The sequence below is a fragment of the Cibotium barometz genome, chromosome 27 (assembly GCF_041138505.1).
Source record: "Cibotium barometz isolate CiBa-2024 chromosome 27, ASM4113850v1, whole genome shotgun sequence".
NCBI lineage: Eukaryota > Viridiplantae > Streptophyta > Polypodiopsida > Cyatheales > Cibotiaceae > Cibotium > Cibotium barometz.
The window spans coordinates 34,262,064-34,287,176 of NC_141072.1; the positions used below are offsets into that span (position 1 = coordinate 34,262,064).

Consider the following 25,113-nt stretch of genomic DNA (forward strand, 5'->3'; position numbering starts at 1 on the left):
CCTACATTCAAAAGATTACACAACAGATTCCATCTATCTTCCTCCCTTACAAAACCAGACCTAATTTAACTTGTTCTGGATTTGAAGCCTAAACAGGTTAAATTTGGTCCTAAAACTAGAAGATGGTATCTCAAGGAAAAGCAAGTGGATTACACATTTGTGGCATTCATAGAGAACCTTATTGGGAAAAGAACTATAATCAAAATCTGGTCAAAAAAGGGGGGAAGTGTTGGAAAAACAAACCCATAGAGGATGCACTACTGAAGCCATGATGGAAGCGTGCATTTCGTTGGGCTACCAATTTTTTTTGGTTGGGGAAGTTTTCGAGGCACAATGAGTAGAAAAATTTATTGGTATCCTATTCTCACCGCACGGCAGGGGTGGAGTGACGGCAAAGCTCCGAGGGGCTGGGGGGCTACGGGGTGTGACGGCACGGCACCGTGGAGGGCGACTTTTCCCACACCTTTGTAAACATCCATAGCATGTGTAAAAACAAAATAAAAATTCACTGCTTTTTTCAAACGTGCCACGTGGTTACTTATGAGAGTACAAAAGGCCTTCGCTGAGGGTGTTAGATCAAATCGTAAGCTTTCCAACCAAAACCAACAACAAAAGAAACAGCATCAACAACAAGAGATCGATTTGCAGAGAGGGCGGCCTAGGGATGAAGATCACGGCCCTTCTGGTGCTCAAGTGCACGGGCCTTGATTCCGGATCCGAGGCCAAGGTGCTGGCCAACGCTTCCGATGTGAGCCATTTCGGCTACTTCCAGCGGGCTAGCGCCAAGGAGTTCATCCTCTTCGTCGCCCGCACCATCGCCAAACGCACACCCCCAGGCCAACGCCAATCCGTCAAACAAGAAGGTGCCCATCCCGTCTCTCTGTATTGTCTGTTTTGTACTTTCCTTCACCGATGTTTATATGTCCCCTTCCCACCAGTTAGATTGTACCATAGCCTGGATGAGGAAGGAATGCCTTAAAAGAGATTTGGTGCGGTGGTGTTGAAGGGGGTAGCGGGGGCCGGGCACGCGCTTTACTCTTTAGGTTAATGGCATTCTCGGTGACACCGCATGCCCAGACATGCATGTCACCTTATGTTGATCTGTCTGGATTCTGGATGTATCACATCATCTGGAAGCCACAGAAAAAAGAGGAAGAGCTTCAAAAGCCCATTCTCTAGGGCAATGGCAAGTTGAAGGTCCTTTGGAATCACACTACACCATAGATTGAATTTTCTGGAGACTGGATGTTTGACATCATGTGGACAAAAAAGGGGGTGGGGGTGACAGGACATGTCCAGACGACCATAGATTTATCTGTCTGAAGTTTGGAATCTGGTGAATTGCATGCACGGAGGGCTGTTGGGAAGGGGGGGGGTGTGGGGAGTGCCATTATTTAGGGGAAATATGAGTTGCTTCGACATGTTTGGCACAGAGAGAAAGGGGGAGGAGGGGGGAGTGCCACTATTTAGGGGAAATATGAATTGCATTGACATGCTTGGCAACAGGGCATTCTAATAGGGACAGGGTACATATTCAAGATTCTATAGGGTTAAATAACACACAGCTGGACTTTAGTCTCTTCAATTTCAATACAGCCACTTCATGGGCAACCTGCCTAAAGTAGGTGTACTATCCAGCAACCTTCTGCAAGGTATGGGAACTTTCTGCCACCAACCCAAACATAGCCTGCAATCTCCGCCTTGGCAGATGGCTAAACTAAGACATGCCTGCTCAGTTTGGTCTTTAAGTCAAATGAGAGCAGAGAGAGAAATTTCATATAGACGAGATTAGAAGAGTGAAATGCTTACCCATCACTCAAGTAGCTGTGATGGGTTGAGTCCTTCAACCATGGCAATTATACTATGCATCTGGACTCTAAATGTTCTTGCCAGTCAAGACGGCTATGAGGCAAAGCCATAGGAGAATCTGGGACTCACGTGTTGGTAACTATAGATGATACATGCTCTATCTTACAGAAGCATTCAATTCATACAAGCACCCCATGGATAACAACTAAAGCTTGGAGCCCCTCTGAGCATGATGCTGGCTTATGGATAATCTGTATGCTTAGAATCATTTGCATTAGAACTCCCTACAGGCAACCTTTATCAGGAACGGGGATTCTCACAGGATCTTAGGAATGATGCCGGGCAGGGAAAGACCAGATTTTGTTGGAATGAAATCTTGCTCTCTTGCTCCTCACGCTGCCATGTGGCAGTGTAATATCCCACGTTCTGGGTTGGGGTCAACTTGACCCCTCTATATAGGGCTAAATGCCCATTGGTCTTCCCTCATCCCACACATTTATTGGTGGTCTCATGGGATGATCGGGTGGGGTAGGGGGGACTTGGCCAGTTCATGGCCTCCGTCCGCGTGCTATGCTTGCGCTCACGTGATGCTCTGCTGTTCCGTGTTCTTTCATGGTATCAGAGCCTCATTGGCTCCTGCTTGGCATCGGGCTTCGCATCTGAGCCTCGTCGGCTCCTGCTCGGCATTGGGCTTTACTTCCAAGGGGGTGTTGGAATCCTCCTGCTCCTCATGTTGCCATGTGGTAGTGTAATATCCCACATAGTGGGTTGGGGTCTATTTGACCACCCCTCTATATAGGGCTAAATGCCCATTCGTCTCCCCTCATTCCCCCCCTTTATTGGGGGCCTCATGGGATGTTGTGTGTGGGGGAGGGGGGACTCGGCCGGTTGGTGGCCTCTGCCCGCATGCTATGCTTATGCTCACATGATGCTCTGCTGTTCCGCGCATGCTATGCTTCTGCTGTTCCGCGTTCTTTCAGATTTGGGTTTCGTCTGGGTGCTGGACAGGTTGTGTGGACAGTTGGCAGGCAGTTCCTCTAGGATCTCCTTAGTGCATCTGTGATGAGAGATGAAAATATGATTTGCCTCTTGCTAAGTTTATATCCCCATACCATAATTTACATCTTAAACATGTATCATCTTTTTTTTTTTTTTGGGGGTTGCATTTCTCCATATTCTATTTCAAAGGCAGTATCAATGTAATATGTGGCCCACTTATGTTTCCATTGTTATGTGATTTCATTCAACCTATCCTTGAAAATTACTGATGCTCACTGATTGTGGGCCAACTTTGTGCTTATGGTCTGTTAAGTGTATATTTCATTTCACAGATCAAGAGTGATTTCCAAAGGCTCTACTCTGAAAAGAATATTAATAATATATATTTTTTCCTTTCTTGCAGACTATATGGTGCATACATACAACCGGAATGGGCTTTGTGGTGTAGCATTCGTAGATGCACAGTATCCCATGAGGAGTGCCTTTTCAGTAGTGAGTAAGGTATGCGATATGAGCATTGCATTGCAGTAGAAAGCCAATTGTGGCAAAAGATTTTATGGGCATAGAGCTCTGATGTGGCATTGTTAAACAATTTTTGGGGGTCATAGATGTCCTGTAGTGAGAACAGCAGGTTCTATGTTTCAAGCTAACATAAAGGGTTCAGCATTTGGGCACCCTGCCTGCCTGAGGTCATAGGCAGGCAGGGGCTTGACCGAGCATGACTTCTTCCACTTGCCTCTAGCCTATCGAAATTCCTATATAAAGGAAGGGATAGAGGTTGGAGAGCGAAGACCAAGGGCATGCTGTAACCCACATAGGAGGTCGATAAGCATTTAGTTCATGCGTAACAGTTAGGTCATGCACATCATTTAGGGCTCAGATTTGATTTGGATCTTTGCCAATAATTGTAATTACTCAATTCATTTAGTAATATACAGGACGAGTAGTTTAGATAAAAAGTCTCTCTTCTCCTCCTCTCTACTTCTTTGTGTCATCATGATTCATGTGGATCTGGCTGCGAATCACCTCGCAATCCTTGTCCTTCAAAAGCCTTGTCTTCTCGTGCACAACAAAAGTGCACAATTTATCATGGCAACCATAGATGTTTTGAATGCCCCAAATGACCCAATGCTACTCAAAACCGTAATGTGCAACTTTCGACCTCAGTAGATTGTTGAGATAATTCAAAAGAAAAACATGCAGTAGCTCATGCGCTTCATGTTAGTACTAGCCTGGCTTAAATAATTTCTTCAGAGATTTGACATACTGACATGGAAAATATTTGTGGAACTAAAGTTGACTTTCCTAACCTGGACACATCTATGGAAAACTTTATTGAGTCACTTGATGACAACTTCAAGGATTCTTCCAGCATGACTTCAAAAGAACAACAGGATGATAAAAAAGAGCAAAAGTGGTGGTACCATGCGATTCGAGTTGACCTCCCCCCCCCCCTCCACCTCAACGTCAAATGTCCACACTTGGCCATTGGGCAAGGCTGGTTATTGTCCACATACTCCTACTGCTAATGCATACCACACGTGTCACACCGACACTATTTGGATGAACTTGCTATCTCAACACTCCCCCTCAACATCATATCCATCTCTAGTACTCCAAGTCTGTCTCTGAAGTACTCATATACTTCTCTTGCCTTGCTCCCCTTCTTGATCAGTGCAACTTGTGCGTCTCCTCTGCAGGTCTGCTTTGCGCCGCATCCAACCCTCCACTTCTTCTGTAACACGTGGAAGCTCTGGGTAGTCTTCTTTCAGCCCTAAACACTCTTGGAAACCTTCTGATGCAAAAACGCACCATCCGATGCAAAAACGCAGGTAGAGAGAGAGTAGAGAGAGAGTAGAGAGAGAGTGAGAAGTGCTGGAATTTCAGTATATACTATGGTACAAAAAGGGTACATATCTTGCAGCCCTTGGCTGCCTTCATAAAAAGGTGGTTAACCCTAAAATCTGTCCCCTATGGGACCTCTAGTGATAAAATCCCCTAGTGGGAGAGAATGAGTTCAATGAGGAGCACTTGGGCCTTTTTATATGGGTCTTGGACCCCCTTTATGCTGGCCGACTGCTGGTCGGTCAGTCATAATTTCATTAAAGCTTATTTAATTCAGCCGACTGGTCATTAACGCTTGTTTTCGATGATGCGCCTGCAACCCCCTTCAACTTGGTTCAGCCGCCTCCACCTCTGGTACAGCCGACAGGCTTTTCCTCTTGCTCTCCAAGCCCTGCTCCAGTCTACACTGCCAACAGCTCTCTGTGCTTCATTTTCTGGTTCTAATGGTCCTTTTTCTGGCTGCCTATCTGGACTAGCTGAGGAACTTGTCCATGGGCATCTGTGCACATGACATCCCCCTCTGCTAAACTTGATGACGGGATTCCAACCTGCTCTTGGATGATTGTCATCATCCCAATCCTTTTCCCGAAGTCCCTCTGTCATCATCCATCCCTGGCAACCCTTTTTCTCTGAACATCCGGCCTGTTCTCCAAACCACTCTGTCTAAGATCTATGCATCTGGTCTTCCTCTAGTCCACAATCCATTCCTGCCCTGACTTTGAACACCGTCTTGGTCTTCATTCCTGGAATTGAGTCTGGCACTCTCACATCACCCTTGGAGGATAAACCTCCCTTGGGACCGTTACTTGAGGAGGCAAGGTCTAAAGGGAAGCGCAAGTGGAGGAGAGAGGAAAGCAAGGGGAGGGCAAGGCAACAACGGAAGGAAGGCAGAGGGGGACTTGGGTGAAAAAGGGGACAAAAAGCATAGAAGATGTCATGTGCACAGATGCCCATGGACAAGTTCCTCAGCTAGTCCAGAAAAGGCAGCCAGAAAAAGGACCATTAGAACCAGAATATGGAGCACAGAGAGCTGTTGGCAGTGTAGACTGGAGCAGGGCTTGGAGAGCAAGAGGAAAAGCCTGTCGGCTGTACCACAAGGGAGTCGGCGGTACCAGAGGTGGAGGCGGCTGAACCAAGTTCAAGGGGGCTGCAGGCGCATCATCGAAAACAAGCATTAATGACCAGTCGGCTGAATTAAATAAGCTTTAATGAAATTATGACTGGCTGACGAGCAGTCGGCCAGCATAAAGGGGGTCCAAGACCCATATAAAAAGGCCCAAGTGCTCCTCATTGAACTCATTCTCTCCCACTAGGGGATTGGATCACTAGAGGTCCCAGGGGACAGATTTTAGGGTTAACCACCTTTTTATGAAGGCAGCCCAAGATATGTACCCTTTTTGTACCATAGTATATACTGAAATTCCAGCACTTCTCACTCTCTCTCTCTACTCTCTCTCTACCTGCGTTTTTGCATCAGAAGGTTTCCAAGAGTGTTTAGGGCTGAAAGAAGACTACCCAGAGCTTCCGCGTGTTACATTGGTATCAGAGCATCAGGCTCAGCAAACCTAAACACTGATTCAGTCCCAGATGATGGTGTACAGATCCAAGGTACAGGAAAGTACACGGATTCAAAGCCCAAGGCCAGAACACAGATCCCCTCTTTGCACTTTCCGTGTGCGTTGCCTGTCACCTCCGTCGCCTACTTCTCTCTAGCTCCTCTCCTCAGTTGCCTTTCTTCTCTTTGTGCAGGGCTAGTCTACCGCACTTTGGTTTCTACGAGAGGCCGGTTTCACTATGAGACTATTTGGTCTCTTGCTTGGGATTGCATTCACTGCAGTGTATTCAGCTTATTGACTTCACATCTCTCTCTCTCTCTCTCTTGCACTCACATTCTAGTGCTTCCTTTGCTTTTGCTCTGTGCACACTCTTATCACAAAACAAGTCACCCTTCCACTTGTAGTCCAAATATAAAAACAAATTTAATTGGATCTAGAGTGCCCCAAAAACTGTAATGAGAATGACACCTGTTGGCCCCCCAAAGCTTGGTGCCCCTTTCAGTATTTCTTTATTCAAATTCAAAAAGATGTAAAGCTGAGTACAACAAAACTAGCCAGGAGAATACACCTGTATGTCCAATCTGGCAGCCCACAAAACCTCTGAGCACAGAGGATTCACACACACATCTGTGTCCTACAAAAGCAACACTCTGTGTTTCCCTCTGATCAGCCAAGACCATTCAGTAGGGCAGCCTTGAGCACACATCTGGCATATCCCAAGTACATGGTTCCACAATTCAGCATAAACATACATCCACTGTCATCTCTGTTTGCACCCTTTCAATCTGCCATACCCCTCCTCTCACAAAGGGCCAGATAGCACAACTCTGCAGCAGACATAAGCCAATGGAAAGAAAGAATGATTGACAAGTTCAGAGCTTACCAAATCAGCACGTGATTCTGCACTCGTGAGGCCAATCGTACCAGTCTGTACTTTCCTCCTTGCAATCACTTGACTGATGCACCAACTAAGCTCTGAGAAAAGCTCTGCCTGCAGTTGGAGATGTACCGCCCACTACTGTTCAGGTCTGAGCAGAGCTGAAACTGGCTGTACTTGTCCGTACACATGTACCAGCTATCGTACAGCTGCCACGTGGACTGTACCTGCAGCTGTACCTGCCTGCAACAGAACTACAGCCGCCTGTACTGTGGTCGCCAGCAGTAAAGCAACAGCTGCCTGAGCCAGCGCCGCCTGTACCTGCAGCAATACTTGCTGTCGTACAGCTCTGTACGGCCTGTCCTGTTCTGTACGGAAGATTCAGTATGCAGCCAAACACACAGCATGCACCTGCTTTCAGCCCCCGTCAGCGCCGCCTGTACCTGCAGCAGTGTGCCCTGTATGGGCAGCCACGTGGACTGTACCTGCGGCTGTACGGGCACTTCTATACGGAAAACAGCAGTCAGCACTCTTCTATGCAATCGACCAGCCTTCTCCTCTTCTCCACGCTTGCAAACTTACACGGCTCTCCAAAAAGCAAGAGAGAGAGATGAGAGAGGCGTGTAACTCCAAAAGTGGAGTGGTCTCTCTCCAAAATTATCCTAGGCCCCCAACTTTAATGTTTATTAAAGTTTTCCTAGGGGCCACTAAGGCCTAGGGGCCACCCATGAATAAAACATTAAAATTCATTAATGTTCTGGTCCCCCTTCACACCTAAAGATGTCCACACATCATTCTCTTTGTCCGAGCACCCCAAATGTGAATCATTTAATATTTTTGCTCAGCAACCACCATGCCCACACTTGTGCTGTTCCATTTTCACAGGGTCATGACATACCCCCCTCTTGAAAAATGGCAAGCGTCCTCGATTGCATTCTGGTGATACAGCAAAATATCCAAAGTGAAATATACAATATGGCAAGATCAGCGTCCCAATCTCTCTAAGCCATACACATGTAACATCATTCACTACAAACCAATGGCGTAGTAATAGTTCAAGTTGTATACCACTGTGAACCATACACAACCACAACATCCAATGTGACTAGTACACATATATCATAGAAGTCCCATAAACAGATGTACCGTCAGCCATCAGTACCTTCGGGTGAGACAAAAAACTGCACCAAGCGACCTCTAGATGTCATCTGAGCCTGTCTGTATCAAGGGAGTGGAGGTGCTACCCCCCTCTTGAGCATTAGGCAATGCTCTAGACCCATGCTCTGCTGAACCTGAATGAGCCATAACAAGAGTCGGCTCCAACTCATGCTCTGCTGAACCTGAATGAGCCATAACAAGAGTCGGCTCCAACTCAAAGGCATCGAGATAAAGTTGCAAAATCTGAGGTGAATCTGTTAAGTCACCTTCCTCCATCCACTTCGCATCCATCGGTGAATAGTTCTTGAACTTCACAAGATAGCGACGGGAAACTTTACCTCGTACCTTTCTTTCCTTATGTGCCAGTATCTGCTCTGGAATAATAACCCAATCAAGTTCCTCAACTTCCGGCTGAGCCTCATCTGATACATCCTTAGGCACATCCCCACGGAAAGGTCTAAGGAGACTCACGTGAAAAGCATTGTGAATCCTCCGGCGATCTGGTAGCTTCAAGCGATAGGCCACCTCACCAATCTTTTCCAATACCTGAAAAGGCCCATAATAACGAATGCTCAACTTAGGGAATAAGCACTCTTTACCCTCATCTTCTTGAGTCTAGCCTTTTCAAAGCGCAAAAGAACCCAATCACCCAATGCAAACTCTAAAGCACGTCTGTGACGGTCTGCGGCTTTCTTTTGCTTTTGTTGAGTTTTCTGGAGTGCCAACTTAACTCTCTGATAAGCTTCATCCATATTCGCCACATACTGATCAGCCTCAAAGATCTTATCCTTTGTATGCAAAATGGGTGGTACCTTCGTCCCTCCTTCCACAATCTCAAAAGGCGCCTTGCCCGTAGAGGTATGGACAGTGTTGTTATAGGCAAACTCTACCAAAGGAAGATACTTTTCCCATTGTTGCTTGTGCTCTGACACATAACACTTAAGAAGATCTAGCACTGTAGAGTTAGCCTCTTCCGATTGACCATCTGTTTGTGGATGAAATGAAGATGAAAACTTGAGAGTTGTACCCATGTTGTCAAACAACCCTCTCTAGAACAAACTCGTCATCCGTGGATCACGGTCACTAATGATAGACGTAGGCAAGCCATGATACTTGAAGATGTTCGCCATGAACAACTTCACCATATGATCCACTTTGATCGTCTTACGCACGGGAATGAAATGAGCCTGCTTACTGAACCTGCAAATGATAGTCCAAATGCCATCATTACCCGTTTGTGTTCGTGGAAGATCAAAGATAAAATCCATGGCAATGCTCTCCCAAGGTCTATCTGGAATAGGTAAAGGCTGTAGTAACCTTGGTGTCTTTTGACGGTCAAACTTTACCTTCTGACAAACGATGCATTGCCTAACAAAGGCATCAACATCTCTTCTCAAGGTTGGCCAATAAAAGAAAGTCTCCACTGCTTTTACCGTGGCGTCAATACCTCTATGACCTGCATACGGTGGAGCATGACTTTCAATCATAACCTTGAGGCGCAATTGCCTGGTAACACACAATCTACCATGCATCAACAAAAACCCATCTCTGAGAGTATAGTGCTCATGCCGCTGACCTTCAGACATCTGATTATATAGCCTTTCAAAGTCCTCATCATGGGCATACTGCTCTTTCGTTTCATCAAGCTCATGATGATAAGCAAGTGAAACTGCTGAGACCTGGGGCTTGTGAAACCGGCCTTCAGAAATCTGACGGGCGGTGAAACAAACACTCGCACATAAAACACTTCAACGCCATTGAGGACCTAGAAAAAGAAAACAAACAGGGGGAGCTAGAGTGCTCCTGCAAACAGTACACGGACACCGATTGGCCCCAAAACGCAGTGGCGTCCCTTGCGGTATTTCTTTAATTGATTTTAAGAGCTTTGATTACAATAAGGTTGGAAACTCAGCCGTCAGAGTAGAACCCCTGAAGCCTGCAAAGAACCTGCATCATGGCTTCTTGTCCACTCGGCATCCACAAACAAGTCCAGCCATTGTTCGCATCGAAAGACTCTCTCACATTGAATCTGCATACAAAAGCTTTCTCCTATGATCAAGGCTGCCACAACCATCCATAGCCTCTCACACTATGAACAACATCACACCCTGACACATCCAGTGCTCCTGCATCACAACACAGACTCCCAAACTGTCTCTCAAAAGAGTATCACAGCACAGCATACCATACAGTCGACACACCTATACCAACCCTCTCTACCTTTCAAGGGTACTATCCATCTCTGTCATGGATTCCTTGTCCCCTGCCCAATCAGTAGCAAGGCTGTACCAAACATGTGTCCATTCCTGTACCCTCTGCCTGCATGTGACCTATCTCCTGGAGAAACCCAAATACATGTTTCCTCGAGAAACCTACGACCTGTTTCCACACGAAACCCTTAGGCCTGTTTCCCTTTGAAACTTCTGTCCTGTTTCCATACAAAAACATTCATGGCACCATTCAACAAGAGTGCCAACAACAGCATACATCAAGTTACCTGTTCCCTCATGAAACATGTGGCAACATAGAGATGCCTATAGCTGTAGGTCCCTCTGTTCCTTTTTAGCAGGAAGAAAACAATCTGCTCCATGAGCACGCAGCCATGCGAGCTTGCATCACTCCCATGCCAAGAAACATAACCAAATGACCTGTACTTGCAGCCAAAAACCCAAGCACATAGCTGAATTTGCAGCCAAACAAAAACAGCCCATAAACAGTCCCAAAACAGTCCCGAACCAAAGCATAGAGAAGCTGAAAGTTCCATCAGTTGAACACCATCATCATGATGTCTATGTTCATGAAAAACCAGCCCCTGTCCTCCTAGGAGAAGAGCACGCAACCCTGAGCGCCTGCAGTCTAGCCCTCCTGTGCACCAAGCGAGAGAGAGAGAGAAAAGAGCATGTGCCACAGCTTCAGCCCTCCCTCTACTGTTTCTCCTGCAACTTGCCACCCTCCACAAGAGAGTGAACAATCCTGTCGGCCAGCAGTCCTAACCACGTGTAGTACAAAACTGTACTTCTCTGCAGCCCAGCCAGCCGCCTAGAGAGAGAAGGAAAACATGCAGCAGTAGCCGGCCAGTTACTGTGGGTGGAAAACATCTGCTGTGCAGCCCCTGTGCACTGCCTGCCCAACCAATGCACAGTCCAGCCCTCCTGTATGCTGCGCCTGCGCACATCCGTACAGGACAGCACCTGCACCTGGTCGCCACACAGCCCTGAACCAGATGTCGAGCAGCAGCCTGTACTTGGTTGCCACGCAGTCAATCAGCATATCCTCTCCTTCACGCAGCCACAGTCAGCCTGAAGCGCAGCCCTGAAGCTCACCTTGAAGCACAGCCCGCCAGCCCTATTTTCTCCCAAAAAGCACATGCGACTCATGCTGCAACTCGACTCCCTCTAAGATAAGCATAAAGGCCACGATTATCCCCTAAAAAGGGTTCTTTTATTTTTAAAGGCTTTTTAAACCTTTGTCCCCTCCAAAACCCTTTGTCCCCATGGGTTATGAGAGAAGACTTTAATCACTTGGCCCCCTTCACACTTGGGGTTGTCCACACATAGGCTTACTTTTTGACTCCAACCTGATGCCATTCACACTGTCCACCATGTCCCCATGCACACCTGCATACTGTCCAGAGAAAAACACAGGGTCGTGACATACCCCCCTCTTGAAAAATGGCAAGCGTCCTCGATTGCACTCAATGGCACAGTAAGGCATCTTATGAGCAAAGACTCCCCATATGACAAAAACAATGGCCCTCCAATGCATCTGGGTGATAAAACAATCATCCTGCACAATAGGCCATACTATCACGCCAAAGTGACAAACACCTCTTGCTTGTTCCTTCAGAACCTACAGCAAAAGTCTAAAATCAAATGGAAACACGTTAACTGTGTTAGCCAAAAACAAAACCATGCATCATTCTACATATGGCACACATATGCATGACACACATGCATTCGCAAACAATATGCTCCTCAAAATGCTCTACCTACTGCAAAGTAACAGTCTAAGGGCTGCTCGCAAGCCTTACGCCCATGGACATCCCGCAGGACCCACGACTGAAGGTAAAACATGAGCATATGAAAGCACTCAATGCATCCAAACACTACATCCACTAAGTACTTTCCCGCATATGTCTCATGGCCACCCCGCAGGAGTCACACCCAATGGTGCATCCATGAACATAATAAAGCACTTGATGTATCATACCAATATACATGCAGCACACGACACAATGCAGAGTATTTCCCAATGTATTCTCAATGATACCAGGAACCAATGGCACCAGAATACAAAAATACCTCTACCTCAAAAAGTGTATGCATACATGCACAAATAGAGTTCGATCCATATATCCATGAACCAAACCAACTCTAGGACTGCTCTCAAGACTTATGCCCTCCATAGAGTTATCCATAGTTGCAGTTATAGTTCAAGGTGCATGCGACTGTGAACCATACTCAACCACCATCTCATGTGACTAGTACACAAGATCATAGAAGTCCCATAAGCAGATGTACTGTCAGCCTCCAGTACCTTCGGGTGAATACAAAGATGTCACCAAGCGACTCCTAGATAACAACTGAGCCTGTCTGTAACAAGGGAGCGGAGGTGCTACCCCCCTCTTGAGCATCAGGTAATGCTCCAAACCTATGCTCTGCTGAACCTGAATGAGCCGTAACAAGAATCGACTCCAACTCAAAGGCATCAAGATAAAGTTGCAAATCCTGAGGTGAATCTGCTAAGTCATCCTCCTCCATCCACTTCGCATCCATCAGTGAACCTCCTCCATCCACTTCGCATCCATCAGTGAACAGCTCTTGAACTTCACAGGATAGCGACGGGAAACTTTACCCTGTACCTTTCTTTCCTTATGTGCTAGTATCTGCTCGGGAACAAGAACCTCGTCAAGTTCCTCCGCTTCCGTCTGAGCCTCATCTGATACATCCTCAGGCACCCAAAACCTCCTTGCACTCCACCCAAGTGATAAGCACAAGTCCTCGATGAAGCATAGTAGATCACCATTGCTAAACATAGAAAGAAACTGTCTTCCGAACCCATGAAGCCTCTATGAAGATACCACCGGTGACAAACTGTCAAAAGCCATAGCCTTCAACGCATCTCCTGCACCATAACACTTCAACTGCTTCTTGTTCCTGGCCGACTACTTCTTGTTCTTGGTGTCTTTTCTCCTGAGCTTCATCTTCAGCTCTTGCTCTTCACCTCATATAGGCAAACACACAAAATCCCGCACTGTCTCCTGCACTTCCTTTTCACTTTCCACATGTTGAAGCTTTTGATGTGACAACCACGGGCTCGCCTCCTTGAGAAAGTCGACGATGTCCCGGCAAACGGAACCTTGAAACCGGCCTTCAGAAATCTGACGGGCGGTGAAACAAACACTCGCACATAAAACACTTCAACGCCATTGAGGACCTAGAAAAAGAAAACAAACAGGGGGAGCTAGGGTGCTCCTGCAAACAGTACACGGACACCGATTGGCCCCAAAACGCAGTGGCGTCCCTTGCGGTATTTCTTTAATTGATTTTAAGAGCTTTGATTACAATAAGGCTGGAAACTCAGCCGTCAGAGTAGAACCCCTGAAGCCTGCAAAGAACCTGCATCATGGCTTCTTGTCCACTCGGCATCCACAAACAAGTCCAGCCATTGTTCGCATCGAAAGACTCTCTCACATTGAATCTGCATACAGAAGCTTTCTCCTATGATCAAGGCTGCCACAACCATCCATAGCCTCTCACACTATGAACAGCATCACACCCTGACACATCCAGTGCTCCTGCATCACAACACAGACTCCCAAACTGTCTCTCAAAAGAGTATCACAGCATAGCATACCATACAGTCGACACACCTGTACCAACCCTCTCTACCTTTCAAGGGTACTATCCATCTCTGTCATGGATTCCTTGTCCCCTGCCCAATCAGTAGCAAGGCTGTACCAAACATGTGTCCATTCCTGTACCCTCTGCCTGCATGTGACCTATCTCCTGGAGAAACCCAAATACATGTTTCCTCGAGAAACCTACGACCTGTTTCCACACGAAACCCTTAGGCCTGTTTCCCTTTGAAACTTCTGTCCTGTTTCCATACAAAAACATTCATGGCACCATTCAACAAGAGTGCCAACAACAGCATACATCAAGTTACCTGTTCCCTCATGAAACATGTGGCAACATAGAGATGCCCATAGCTGTAGGTCCCTCTGTTCCTTTTTAGCAGGAAGAAAACAATCTGCTCCATGAGCACGCAGCCATGCGAGCTTGCATCACTCCCATGCCAAGAAACATAACCAAATGACCTGTACTTGCAGCCAAAAACCCAAGCACATAGCTGAATTTGCAGCCAAACAAAAACAGCCCATAAACAGTCCCAAAACAGTCCCGAACCAAAGCATAGAGAAGCTGAAAGTTCCATCAGTTGAACACCATCATCATGATGTCTATGTTCATGAAAAACCAGCCCCTGTCCTCCTAGGAGAAGAGCACGCAACCCTGAGCGCCTGCAGTCTAGCCCTCCTGTGCACCAAGCGAGAGAGAGAGAGAGAGAGAAAAGAGCATGTGCCACAGCTTCAGCCCTCCCTCTACTGTTTCTCCTGCAACTTGCCACCCTCCACAAGAGAGTGAACAATCCTGTTGGCCAGCAGTCCTGACCACGTGTAGTACAAAACTGTACTTCTCTGCAGCCCAGCCAGCCGCTTAGAGAGAGAAGGAAAACATGCAGCAGTAGCCGGCCAGTTACTGTGGGTGGAAAACATCTGCTGTGCAGCCCCTGTGCACTGCCTGCCCAACCAACGCACAGTCCAGCCCTCCTGTATGTTGCGCCTGCACACATCCGTACAGGACAGCACCTGCACTTGGTCGCCACACAGCCCTGAACCAGATGTCGAGCAGCAGCCTGTACTTGGTTGCCACGCAGTCAATCAGCATATCCTCTCCTTCACACAGCCACAGTCAGCCTGAAGCGCAGCCGTGAAGCTCACCTTGAAGCACAGCCCGCCAGCCCTATTTTCTCCCAAAAAGCACATGCGACTCATGCTGCAACTCGACTCCCTCTAAGATAAGCATAAAGGCCACGATTATCCCCTAAAAAGGGTTCTTTTATTTTTAAAGGCTTTTTAAACCTTTGTCCCCTCCAAAACCCTGTGTCCCCATGGGTTATGAGAGAAGACTTTAATCACTTGGCCCCCTTCACACTTGGGGTTGTCCACACATAGGCTTACTTTTTGACTCCAACCTGATGCCATTCACATTGTCCACCATGTCCCCATGCACACCTGCATACTGTCCAGAGAAAAACACAGGGTCGTGTGACAGCTTGCGTGACAAAGCATCCATCACTACATTCTTTTTGCCTTCCACATGCACAATCTGGAAGTGAAACATAGACAAAAAGTTTGCCCATCGCATATGCTTCTCTGAAAGCTTAGTTTGCGTGAGGAAATAACGCAAGGTCTGATGATCTGTCTGCACAGTGAAATCAGCCCCAAGCAAATAGTGTTTCCATGTAGAAAGAGCATGAATTACAGCCAACATCTCTTTCTCATAAACTTGTAAATGCTTCTCGGCATCTTGCAATATTCTACTCTCATAGGCTATCACATGTCCTTCCTGCATGAGAACTTCCCCAATGCTACTTCCACATGCATCACACTGGACAACAAAAGCCTTTCGGAGATCCGGTAACACCAATACTGGATCCGAAGTAAGCTTTTCTTTAAGCTTATTAAAGGCTGTAATTTCCCGATCAGCCCATCTAAACGGAGTTGCCTTCTTTGTTCAAGCATGAAGAGGCGAAGCAATTTCAGCAAAATACCGTATGTACCGCCTGTAATAGGAACACAATCCCAAAAAGATCATGCACGGTTCTCAAATCTGGCCAATTAAGAATTGCTTCCACCTTCGATGGATCCATACGGACTCCATCCTTAGACAGAATATGCTCCAAGAAGTGTATCTCTTAACTCACTCTTCTTGCCATTAATAACCAGCCTATGGTTCTTGAGTTCTGCAAACACAATGGCCAAATGCCTTCTATGCTTCTCCTCAGTTTGTGAATGCACAATCATATCATCAAAGAATGTGCCCACAAACGCTCTATGAGGCCTGAAAATCCTGTCCATCATTCTGTTAAATGTGGCAGGTGCATTTGACAAACCAAACAATATCGTAAGGAAGTGGCTTCACAAGATTGCTACCCCCAGCATTCATGCCCATCATAGAGTCAACATTTCCAATTTCCACACTTGGCATGCCATACATTCCAGCCATGTTTCCAAACATACCATTATGCATACTAGGCTGCATGCCACCATACATATTTGCTTGCATTCCAGGTTGCATGCCCCCAAACATGTTTCCTTGCATTCCGGACTGCATACCACCATACATAGTCCCCTGCATACCAGGCTGAAAATTTGCTCCAAAAGTCCCTGGCATACCCATGCCTCTCGGAGGGTAACCCCCAGTCATAGACTGGAACACAGAGCCACCACCAAAATAACCTGGATGCATAGTCTGCTGAGGAATAGATGGCTGTCCGAAGAAAGAACTCTGTGAGTTAGCACCAAAAGCATGCTGCATGTTTGGAAACTGTCCAAAAGATGGATTCTGTGGGAAGGCAGCACTATGACCCTGAGGAAGGTTCTTAGAACGCACCTTCTTCTTCTTCTTTTCAGGCTCTGTACGGGATCTCATAAATTCAGCAAACTTCTCACTTTGTGTGAGCTGCATAAACACATCCATAACACCGGCCAAACAATTTTTAAACTGAGCATCATCTTCCTCTTTACTAGGCATATCTTCTGGCTGTGTTACATCCTCATATTGCTCATCATCTGCAGCCTGTTCTCTTGCAAGAATATCCTTAGATTCATTTCTTTCAGGAGAGGTCTCTTGCTCTTCCTCTTCTTGATAAAAATATTCGTCTTCTGTATCAGACATGTTGCTGAATTTTTCAGCAATGACTTTCCCCGAGTCAACCACGAGCTCACCCCCTTAAGAAAGTTGATGATGGGTCCCGGCAACGGAACCTTGAAACCGGCCTCTGGTAGAAACCAAAGTGTGGTAGACTAGCAGTCACCCTTCCACTTGTAGTCCAAATATAAAAACAAATTTAATTGGAGCTAGAGTGCCCCAAAAACTGTAATGAGAACGACACCTGTTGGCCCCAAAGCTTGGCGCCCCTTTCGGTATTTCTTTATTCAAATTCAAAAAGATGTAAAGCTGAGTACAACGCAGCCCACAAAACCTCTTAGCACAGAGGATTCACACACACAGATCTGTGTCCTACAAAAGCAACACTCTGTGTTTCCCTCTGATCAGCCAAGACCATTCAGCAGGGCAGCCTTGAGCACATATCTGGCATATCCCAAGTACATGGTTCCACAATTCAGCATAAACATACATCCACTGTCCAATCTCTGTTTCCACCCTTTCAATCTGCCATACCCCTCCTCTCACAAGGGGCCAGATAGCACAACTCTGCAGCAGCAGCAGTCATAAGCCAATGGAAAGAAAGAATATGGACAAGTTCAGAGCTTACCAAATCAGCACGTGATTCTGCACTCGTGAGGCCAATCGTACCAGTCTGTACTTTCCTCCTTGCAATCACTTGACTGATGCACCAACTAAGCTCTGAGAAAAGCTCTGCCTGCAGCTGGAGATGTACCACCCACTACTGTTCAGGTCTGAACAGAGCTGAAACTGGCTGTACCTGTCTGCACACCTGTACCGACTGTCGTACAGCTGCCACGTGGACTGTACCTGCAGCTGTACCTGCCTGCAACAGAACTGCAGCCGCCTGTACTCTGGTCGCCAGCAGTAGAGCAACAGCCGCCTGAGCCAGCGCTGCCTGTACTTGCAGCAATACTTGCTGTCGTACAGCTCTGTACGGCCTGTCCTGTTCTGTACGGAAGATTCAGTATGCAGCCAAACACACAGCATGCACTTGCTTTCAGCCCCTGTCAGCGCCGCCTGTACCTGCAGCAGCCTTACGCTGTACGGGCAGCCACGTCGACTGTACCTGCAGCTGTACAGGCACTTCTGTACGGAAAACAGCAGTCAGCACTCTTCTATGCAGTCGACCAGCCTTCTCCTCTTCTCCACGCTTGCAATCTTACACGACTCTCCAAAAAGCAAGAGAGAGAGAGGTGAGAGGCGCGTGTAACTCCAAAAGTGGAGTGGCCTCTCTCCAAAATTATCCTAGGCCCCCAACTTTAATGTTTATTAAAGTTTTCCTAAGGGCCACTAAGGCCTAGGGGCCACCCATGAATAAAACATTAAAATTCATTAATGTTCTGGTCCCCCTTCACACCACGTGAAGATGTCCACACATCATTCTCTTTGTCCGGGCACCCCAAATGTGAATCATTTAATATTTTTGCTCAGCAACCACCATGCCCACACTTGTGCTGTTCCATTTTCACAGGGTCATGACACATAGTGAAGGATACAAAAGGGAGCAAGTGTGTCAACACATGAACCACACAACTCAATGAATGAACATATGGAAGGAGAGAGGCCAGCCCACCTGGCTGACTAGAGTTACAGGAGCTGGCCGATTGGAGTTACAACACCCAACCTGGGGAAAATACCAGGAAAAAGGGAAAAAATAAGGGTTGCCAACCCACAGCCAAGGGTCATAAAAAGGGAACAAATATGGGTAGCATATAGGGGTGAATATGCTAACACCTCTTAGCATTGGATGTTGAACAAACTCCAAGAAGCCAAAACCTTCCACAATGTATAGTTGTGTCACGTGCATCCCGCACTTGGATGCCATGTGGACATATCTGAACAAGAAGGTGCAGGACCTGGAGTGGAAAACTGGTCCCATGTGAGTCCTATCTGGGACGAGTCAGCCAGGGTTCTACTCCATGTGTTCGAGGTCAGGTGTGCTTTGTCCTGCACATGCGTTGTAACCAAAAGGAAGGGCCAAAGACACAGAAGGCATGGAGGCTCTTGGCAAGTGATTGCATAAGGTTTTGTACTTTAACTGCTCACATTTACATGTCTAGACAAAGAGACGCTGTTGTATGCCTGCTTGTAATAATCCAATCTTGGCTGAAACCGATCCTGCTTATATCTCTTGCCTTGATGTTTCTCGCAAATGTTTGTAGAGGAAATCACATTTCTGTTGTTCTTACCATATGAAATGTTTTGTGTAGGTACTTGATGAATATCAACAAGTCTTTGGAGATTCTTGGCAAAGTGTGCAGTCTGATAAAGCTGATGCTTGGCCGTATCTGAATGAAGCCTTGATTAAATATCAGGTGTGTGAAAAGAGACTGACAATCTATAATATCCCGTGTGTAGGAACTCCATTAAAAATCATGTAAACTCAAATGTATTGGCCTCTGCAGGACCCAACAGAAGCTGACAAACTTTTGAAGATACAGAGGGAATTGGATGAAACAAAGCATATCTTGGTAGATGCTTTGAATTCCAAATGTTTTTGACTTTCGAGACATACTTTGAAAGTGATCTTGTCAATGGCTTACACTGTTGACAACCATGCCACTGTATTTGCAGCACAAGACTATTGATAGCGTTCTTGAAAGAGGCGAGAAGTTGGACTCTCTAGTGGACAAGAGCTCTGACCTAAGTATGGCATCGCAGGTTAGCTTTAGGCTATGGCTATGAGATTTTGGATCAAGTGGGACATTTTGAATTGTAAGGCTGGCTGTGCAAAATGGTTTCTCTAATAAGGTTCTATGATTGAACTTGCAGCTTTTTTACAAGCAGGCAAAGAAGGCCAACCAATGCTGCACCATACTGTGAGCTGAAGGGATTCATCTTTTGAAAATTGGAATCAGGTTATCAAAGGGACCTTTTATTGTAAATTGTGCGCTGCTGTAGTGCAAGCTTGGGATAACTTGACAATGTTAACAACTATTTTGCAAAACCAGAAACCAGGTCTTGTAACACTCAGTTGTTAAGTTTCTGCTGATCTAAGTGCATGCGCCACATGACTTGCTTAAGGGGATGTTGAAGATTTGTATTGGGTCTTTTTTTAACTCCCTTGGAGGTGGCATGCTGTGGATTCAGCAAGGATTTGCGGGTGTTCTCAGTCGATGGCACATTTGAGATGGATTGGCTTGTCTCCACATGGAATACAACTTTTAAGCACATTATACCAGATTGTTAATTCTTGCTTTTCATTGCATGCTATCTTTCATTCAGCTTTTGTAATCTATTTTTCTTATCAAACCTCTGGTTTCCTGACAATGCTTTTTTTTTTTTTGGGGGGGGGGGGGGGGGGGTGTTTGGTTGGGTTCTGAGAAGTTAAATGTTCATACATTTTCTCATTTAAGCTGAAATTTAAAGTGACTGTCACACTATTTTCATTTTTGAGTGTGGGATGTCTGTGTGCACTTTCTGTGCGTGGCATGTTATGCAATGTCTATGTGCGTGCGGTATGTGCTTTTCTACAAACAGGCGAAGAAGGCAAATGTATAGTGCAGCACTATACTGCTTGCTTGCTCATGAGCAGCTACTATGTGAGACCAGGCAAACCCACACCTAGACCCACACCCAGACCCAGACCCAGACCCACACCCACACTCACACCCCTAACCCAACTCCCACTTCCTCTTTGAACTTGCACTTGCCTACTCTCCCAAGCGAGCTGCCACGGCCAGGTAAGCCCACACTTTGCATTCTATTGACCTATAGCGATGGTGACCACGAGACCTGTGCACATTTGTCGTGCGCAATATTAAAACACTTGAGGAGAAGGGGAGGCAAACGAAGGTCCTTAATGTAAATCATTGTCATCTCTCCCAAGAACTCACCAAAGCAAGATGGGGAAAGCCCTTTGGAAATAAATGGGTATCAATGATAGCCCTTTTTGTGATGCTTGAAACGTTGGCAAGAATATAACTAGAGGTGTCTACTTCTTGAAGATCCAATCTTCTTGAAGAACAAACACTTGGCAAAACCAAAATTTACATTAGAGACGAACCCACTTCATCAGAAGTGGAGTTAGGAAAATTACAATGGGAGCATGCAAACAAGGCAAGTGGGCAATCTATTTGGATGGAGCAATGATACAAATTATCATTGCTTCCGAATATGGATACAAAACCATACCGATCATACCTTGGAGAGTTTTGGCTCTTTTGGTGGTGGAGCAAAAAGATAAAAGAGTGAAAGAATGTGTGGATTACAATTATCTTAAAAAAATTGCAATTAAAAATAACTATCTATTGCCAAGAATAGATGATCTTGTTGATCCACATTGTGAAGATACTTCTCGAAGATTGATTTGAGAATGGATGTTACCACATTTGAGGACGATGCCTATAAGATTGCAATAGATACTATTGGTTGTTTGAGTTCTTGATATTGCCCTTTCAACTCACCCGTGTGGCATCAATTTTCTAACGAACAATAAACGAAAACTTTCATCCATATCCAAGAAAATTTATGGTAGCATTTTTAGACAATATCCTAGTTAGGCCTTGGAAGAGGATGGGTCGATATGTGAGAATTGACAATTCTCAAAAGTAAAGTCTTGTTTGCAAAAACAAGTAAAGTGTCTTCTTTAAACATGAGCTTTTATATTTCTATATTGGCTATGGGAAAGTAAATAAAGTGTGACATTAAGTACAAGCATGTGCCATCCCTTTCTTGACCGAACACTCAGCTACTCGGTGAGGTCCTGCACAATGATAGCATTGCATGGATGGTCGTTTATAGCCATGTTGTTCAAGTCCCGTTCCTCGACGGAGTTGGGGTTGCTAGGTATACGGGGTACATCTGGTCTCCCTTCATCACATAGTGACTTAGAATTTGGGAGGGTGGGCTGGTTGCCTCAAAGGTGGTCCCTTCAGGCTTCCCCCCTTGTCACCTTCTTCGAAGATTTCAGTCAAGGTTAACTAACGAATGGGGGTGATTTGAGGTAACGGCGGCTATGGTGGAAGTACAGGGGGTGGCAAGGGCACTTCTGGTACCCTAAGAATTCCTCTCTAGGCCACTTCGTGGCCTGGTTGAGGAGCGTTATGCAGCGCTGGTCTGCTGGCAAGGCCAACGGTTGCCTAGGGTTTGCCGGCAAGGCTTGGGTAGGACTTGAGCTTGACCAGCTCTTTGTTGGTAGCAATTTGTGGTTTTGTGATTTTCCCATCTTTGACAATAAGCGTACTAGAGAGCCGGACAAGGTATTAGATGTGGACACTCCATGATCGTATGGTTATCTTGACAAATTGGGCACCACACTAACTCCCTCTTTGGGTAAAGATGGAGTTGGCCAACTCGATCTCGACCTTGGCTGGTTCTCCAATGTTGGGTCATTTGATGCATCAAGGCCACAGCTAACTGCTCAACTTGTTATCCTAATGAGGAATCTTTGCCTTTCCCTTCAAATCTTGTGCTGGTAGTTTTAAAGGATGCCTTAGACGTGCCCTCATGCAGTTCTCAGGAATGAGTTCCCTTGAAATTATCCTCAAAGTCCATAGCACTCCTGCAACATTGCTCAAAGGAGATGTTGGCAAGACGTATAAGTTTTTGTGCAAGGGTACATCCTCAAGGCCTTCGAGGAGCCTACCAATTAGCCTTTCATCTGAGAACTTGTCTCTATCGCCGCAACGGGAATGGAGATATCTCACTCGGTTTTGATGTATTCCTGGATCGATTCCCCATCCTTTTATTTCACGTTATGCAGTTGCTCAACTGGGCTCCATTAGGTTCCTTGGTGTGAGTATCCCACTTTGAAGGCCTCTTTCAAGGCTTCAAAGGTAGCCTTATCCGCAATGGGAATGGAGATATCTCACCTAGTTGATGTATTCCCGGATGGATTCTCCATCCTTCTGTTTCACATTGTGTAGTTGCTCGATTGGGCTCCATCAGGTTCCTTGGCGTGAGTATCCAAATTTGAAGGAGGATTTCAAGGCTTCAAAGGTGGCCTTATGCTCTACCTTTAGTGATCTAAACCACTGCCTGGCTTTGCCATCTAGGGTGAGGTTGAAGGCACTCACCTTAACTTGGTTGTCCACTTGGCCAAATGCCTCATAGATCTGACTCAACATTTCTAAATGTGGTATGGGATCTCTAGTTCCATAGAACTTGGTGATCAATTTAGAAATGTGGGTCGGCTTGTTTTGTTCTTGTTGTGGCCCTTGTGCTGGTTGAACTGGTGCTAGCAGTGTTATTTCGGCGGCTACCCCCCTCCCTATTTCCATGGATATCCTCAGCATTTCAGGAGTTAGTCCTCCCATGGCTGGAGCTAGTGCGGGTTGGGGTAAGATAGGCGGGGGAGCTGGGCCGAGTGGATAATATATCATAGGGGGTACTTGTCTCAAGGGAGGGCCAGTTTGTGCTTCGTAGGGTCCCATATGGTATCCAAGGTCCCATATGCTTCGTAGGGTCCCATATGGTATCCAGGGTATGTTCCACAAGGCGGCTACTGTTGGTACATTGGGGCGGCAAGTTGATAGGATTGTGGAGGGTAGGATCTTTCTCTTCTATGGGATGGTTTTGGGCTCTGGAGAGCGGGTTCCTCACCTCGAGTTAGCATAGGCCTATGATCTTGGTACGAGTCCACCATTCCACTGGTTGGCGTGGCTTCCCAAACTGGTGGATTGGTCTGGGTTGGGTTACTTCCATTTTGCCCTATGTCCAGTATATGGTCTAGAGGCGGCATGGGCTCTCTTTCAGGCTGGCGTTCCATGCCTCTGTACTTGGGATGTGGATTGTTTGATTGCACGTTTCCCATGATAAAGTCTTTGAGTCTTGAAGCAAGACTTCTCTGTGAATGCGTGGGGGACTCTGGGTATTTCTCTAAGGTAGGTGGTCTGTCCATGCACTGGGCCACCAATCCTCCTGCCTCTAAGTCAGGGGTAGTGCGTCCTGTGCTAGGATGCTCCTCGCTTTCACTGGTGCTGGCAAAGACTAACACCATTTGGCTCCAAGTTGCGTTGAGCGAAGGGTATGATCTTACTAGCGTTAGAAGGGTCGACATCGTCGACCCTAACAGAGGGTTGTTTCGCACCAATTTCTCCTGAGCGTAAGTGCATAAATGTGGGAAGCGGTAGTGCTAGACCCCCCTTTAAACATTTTTTATTTTATTTTTTTTGGGGGTGAAGGTACGACTATATGCTGGTTAAGGAATGAGCGTTCTCTAAACAAGGTATGGATGTAAACTTGTGGAAGGTACGACCGTGCGCTTATCAGATAGCATGGGCATGGTTGAGTCAAGGTACGAATGTTCACTTGGAAGGACATAGACATGGCTTGGAAGAAGGTATGGGCATACACAGGAAGGTATGGGCGCACGCTTGAGGAAGGTACGGACGTTCGCTTGCAAGGACACAGACATGGCTGGGAAGAAGGTACGGGTGTACGCTTGTGAAGGAATGGGCATACGCTTGTGACTCAGGCAGATCTCCTAAATGTGATGGGATGACGTGTCTTCTGAGATAGCCACCCCTTAATATTCTCCTAATTGTACAATTGTACCCTTTGTGTACCCCTCTTCAATGCTCTTTATACCCTTGTAAATGCAATTTATTCTCCTTGAATGCACACCTCATATTTATGGAGCAGATTTGGAAAGATCTACCCAGAAGGAAGGAACGACTGTGGCTGTGAGAAGCGTATGGCCATAGTCTTCCTAGAAGATAGGTAGAGCCAAAAAATGTGACAATCCTCCTCCTAAGATTTCTGAGATTTTGGGTTTTTTCTTGATGTTTTTTTGTGTTTTCTTTTTATGACTGGCTTGAGCTAACCTCAAGCTACCCAATGGTATCTAGAATGCTTAACTAACCCTATTTACCCGAGACTAATTATGAGATTAAGCTACTTAATATGTAAGTTTGAACAAATGTTGAAGAAAACAAAAATTCATGAACTTTAA

At 46.2% G+C, this 25,113-nt stretch overlaps 1 protein-coding gene across 1 annotated transcript; it reads left to right on the forward strand.

Annotated features, from left to right (window-relative positions):
- The first annotated feature begins 563 nt into the window (after positions 1–563).
- On the forward strand, positions 564–20,400 carry LOC147623325 (VAMP-like protein YKT61). The gene is made up of 6 exons (XM_086821464.1): positions 564–863; positions 3,212–3,309; positions 19,430–19,534; positions 19,625–19,690; positions 19,794–19,880; positions 19,992–20,400. Exons 1-6 carry the CDS (start codon positions 665–667, stop codon positions 20,040–20,042), a joined length of 606 nt encoding a protein of 201 aa, XP_086677590.1. The 5' UTR covers positions 564–664; the 3' UTR covers positions 20,043–20,400.
- Positions 20,401–25,113: the final 4,713 nt, after the last annotated feature.